General features: G+C 47.5%; 1 protein-coding gene across 1 annotated transcript in view; it reads right to left on the reverse strand.

Annotated features, from left to right (window-relative positions):
* Positions 1-3,902: 3,902 nt before the first annotated feature.
* The window catches only part of T265_10707 (hypothetical protein), a gene marked incomplete at both ends in the record, with an annotated part of 4,205 nt that continues 3,656 nt past the window's right edge, over positions 3,903-4,451 (reverse strand). Inside the window, one exon of the mRNA XM_009177164.1 lies at positions 3,903-4,113. Coding sequence (XP_009175428.1) covers positions 3,903-4,113 — 211 coding nt within the window. The remainder of the gene's footprint in view (positions 4,114-4,451) is intronic.

Raw genomic sequence — 4,451 nt, forward strand, 5'->3', positions numbered from 1 at the left:
GAAGCTTATCCATCACCCGATTCAGTTGCTTACGAAGACCGTCGAAAGCTGTCGGGGGTGGTTTGGGAACAAGTGTAAGTGGTACACCTTTTCCCGGTAGGTTGTAATCTGACAGCCATCGTTGGTGGATTGGAAAGCAAGCTAAGAAAAAGTCAATGATGAATAGTTCTTACTGCTCGGAACGGACTGATCTCGAAATACAGAGAACAGGTGCACACAGGGGAGCCACATCGCCTGGTAGAAAGGGCACGTGCATTCTCCAGCACAGGTGTCGACAGTCTGGGAGCATCTAAGTGTTTGCACCACAAACTATGAGTTAGTTTACGGAGCTCGACCTCACCTTGTTTGTTTCGACACTTTCATACGGCAGCCGCGGCGGTCGCGGACCCAAGTGTCTCAAAACGAGAGAGCATGCATATGTCGTCATTCGACAGACTACGTTTAGAACGTAGGCGTCACCCTCCAGGATTTGCCGCCTGTCGCAGTGGTACGACGTATGCATCTCAAACTCCCGCATGAGCCACTCGGCGTGCCGGGACACCTTTTGAATGGCATGCTCCAACGTGTCGGAGTGGTGCACCTGATCTTTAAGGCGCCCGTTCGCATTCTCCAGTCGGTTGTTGGTCACATTACCGAAATGAACCATTCCGGACTGTGCGTGTATGGCCCATTTTCGGGTGATGTACAACCAGCGAGCCGTAAGATAGGAGAGAAAACGGGGGTCGGTTCGACGCAGAAGCTGTAGATCTTGTCGGAATCTGTGTGCTTGTAATATGATGAACATAAAACCTACTGTACAGCATTGTCCAGGCGAGCCATGCGGTGAAATATGTGCCGGCTGTTCGCAGAATGTGTCTGTGACCATAAATACATGGATATTAAATGATACATACGTGCTTCCTGATGGCTTTGCGGACGTGAAAGTAGCAAAGCATAATGTCACAGCCGAACACTACTCTTGCCGCACGCATTTGCGCCGCCAACTTGTCCATTACGAAGGTCCTGACCGGATACGCTTCGCCCATCATTTCTTTGAACAAGCCGAACAGTTTACGCATGGGAGCAAACTGCTCGCTCTCTACGAACGCATACATAACCGGACGCCCGGTTCCCATGCCGTCCGTTATCAAGAATGTGTATAGTTTATATCTAAATACCGAATATTAGATGCTTTAAAAAAACTTACCCAAGGCGGTTTGTTGCATGTGTCCCGTCCACATTCACTACGTCGGGAAAGCGTCGGAATAACGCTATCTGCTGCCATCGGGAGAAACATATGTGGCTATAGTGACCTTCCTCTCCCTGACACACAAGAACGCGTCCGGTCTCCCGAAGTTTTGCCAGGACCGAAGGCATATCATCTGCTACATTAAAACCCAACCATTAGGCACCTACTCAACATAGCCGGTCGACACTTCCGGCGGTAGTTGTGTATATCCTTAGTTGTAAGAATCTTTCCGAATTCATCCGCCACAAACTGCCGCACCTCAGATGACGGCGTTCCATATCTCAGCAGGGCCTGGCATGTGCCCAACTCGTCTTCGGTTAAGCGTCGATTGACTGGAAGCCGATCGTAAAGAAACTTTGACAGTTTGTGGTTGTGTTCCAGAAAATAAGACGTCACTGCCAGTTGGTTCCTTTGCCTCCGTAGACAAAACCGCACTGGGCAGCTGGTGCTTCGCGTACTTTTTTTATTAGAAATTACGCTCGGCTTACTAGCTTCTTCGGATTCCACGGCTTTCCGTTTTTCTTGGAGGGCGCCTGCTGCATTTGTAGTACACCCATTCGTAACGCAAAATAGTGTTGGTGCTTCGATTACTGGATGAACGCACAAATATCACAAAGTTATCCTTCATGTATTGATTTAAGGTCTTCTCAAATGCCGTGAAGGATGAAAACGATACACCCACAAATTTCTCAACGAAAGCCACTTCCGAAGCCATAGCAGACGAAGTTCAAAGCCGAATGTGCGCCAATACCGAATGTGCGCCAATAATTTTCAAATGTCATCGATTAAAACAAATCGCAAAAAAATAACGGCAGATGAGGGGGGTTTTCAGTCTACGCATATTTGCTAAGAAGTGCAACATTTTGACGTTAAAGTTTTTATTTCGTCCGCAGGCGTTTTGCAGAAAAATACATTGTGCGTCTAGCCGCTGGCTCCGTAGCCATAGCAGACGAAGTTCAAAGCCGAATGTGCGCCAATAATTTTCAAAAGAGATCGATTAAAACAAGTCGCAAAAAATGACGGCAGATGAGGACGGTTTTCAGTCCACGCATATATGCAAAGAAGTGCAACATTTTGACGTTAAAGTTTTTATTTTGCCCGCAGGGGTTTTACAGAAAAATGCATTGTGCTTCTAGCCGCTGGCGTATTGAACATCCTCCACCGATCAAGTCCCCTTGGAGCACATCCAGTAAACCAATCAACTTAGCCTTGTCTGTTGAACCAATCAATGTACACCTGTGCGCCGGACGTTTGTGTATCCGTGCGCTTGATTAGTTGTACTTATGGCTTTCCATTAAACTGATGATGGGCTTCTTAGTCTTGTAGTAATTAAACAAGCTGAACGCACCAGCTACTGGGCACCATACACTAACCCAGTTACAGACACGTTCTACTGGGTGTAATCTGCCCTGAGCACATTAAAATGGCTACTTAAGTAGAATGCGACATTTTCCTAAACTCTACCAGAGAAGTATGCAGGCTGCTTGCTTATGTGTCCGAATGTAATGTTCCTCACACTAATCTACAGTGTACTCTACGTGATTTTGTCATCCCCTCATCCATGCTCGGTTGTTGAAATCCTACGGTACCTTTCATAAACTACTCATAGGTCACAAAAATGAAAAGTGGAAAAGTTGTGGTAATAGTGACAGTCTGATGTAAACTGCTTAAAAACACCAATGTGCAAACACTTGGGACTTCTTAGACCGAAGCGACGGTCTTCAGGCATCATCGTCATCATCATTGTCAACTGTAATAACCGCTTACTCGTCTTACAGTGGTTTTAGCTGCCGCAGTTTTGTTCACCGATGATTTGGGGTGGAGGGGGAGGTAGCTGCGCATTGCAGGCGGGAGCTGATAAATTGGTGCATAAATCCAGCACTCTCAGTGGGCTGTCAAGTGGAGAGGGGGTTGGAAAAGGAGCTATGCATTGAAGGCAATAGCTTTGATGCACGAACGCCATTGAGGGCGCGATTGGGCCATATCTGACAATGTCTCTAGCCATTGATGCATGCGGAGTACTTGTCCTAACCGGCGTAACCTATGAAGCGTGAGTAATTCATCTATCGCGGTAGAGTCCCTTCCTAGATCCATCCGGCATACCTCAGCATTGCTAATCCGATGTTCCCACCAGACCTGACCAATACTCCTGAGGCACCGATGGCCAAACACTTACATCTCCCGTACATCCTCTATACGTAGGGTCCACATGTTTTATCCTTAAAGCGGTATCTATCGCACCATTGCAGTGTAAACTCTGGCGTTGTCAGATGGTCAGACGTTACTTTGGTGCCATAGGTGTCGGAGGTTGGCAAAGGCTTCCCTGATCTCCCCTATCCGAGAAGTAATCTCATCTCCAGCCAGTCCACCAGAACTCGTACAACTGTTCAGGTAAACAAACTGATGTACTACGTCGGTCAGCTCGTCTTCAAGCATGAGGTATATGCTTGATCCCACCCAATCTTGTAGCTGCACTTTACACTTCGTAGGTGTGAAGCGCATGCCAAGCCGTATGACAGTGTTATTTCGGTTATTCAACATCGTCCGCATTTGTGAAGGATCTGAACCAAGAAGAGTAATATCGCCTGCATACCCAGTATCTATGAGCGAACGTCATTGGAGCATTTCGGCTCACGAGGTTTCAGAGACAGGCAGATAAATTTCAAGCAGCATATCAATGACAAAGTTGAAGAGGAGAGGTGGAATAGGATCTGATGATTGTTTTAGTTTGTTTTTCTGGGCGATAGTTGAGACGGGGAACGGTGGCTAGGGGATTGACAGATGGGTTGATTGAATTGCATTGTGAGATGGGTAGAGAAGCAGTGTGGTAGAAGGCTGGTGTGCGAAGAGCTGCAAGGGCAAATGGTACTTCCATGTTGTCCAGACTGAAGAAGAGGGTTTAGTTGAGGTAACCCACCGTGGGCTTTTAACTCAAAAGTCTGACCCACAAGACAGTGGGAGGATATAGCTTTTGTTCGGGCTCCCTGCCCGTAGCCTCTGTCAGAGGCTCATATCATCATAGATGATGATGATGAGCCTCTGGCACAATGGTCTGACCGGGAGGCAGTGGTTCTCTTGGGGACCCTTTCCGGAGCCACTGACCTATAATCTGACCCACTTAGCTGTAGGGGGCCGGCTTAGTCCGAGGGCACAGGGAATATGCCATTACTTTCTCACTCCTACTTCAGCTGCACACAGGAGGTGCCTTTTGAGCAGCACCAGA

This window comes from Opisthorchis viverrini (genome assembly GCF_000715545.1).
Source record: "Opisthorchis viverrini unplaced genomic scaffold opera_v5_396, whole genome shotgun sequence".
In the NCBI taxonomy this organism is placed as follows: domain Eukaryota; kingdom Metazoa; phylum Platyhelminthes; class Trematoda; order Opisthorchiida; family Opisthorchiidae; genus Opisthorchis; species Opisthorchis viverrini.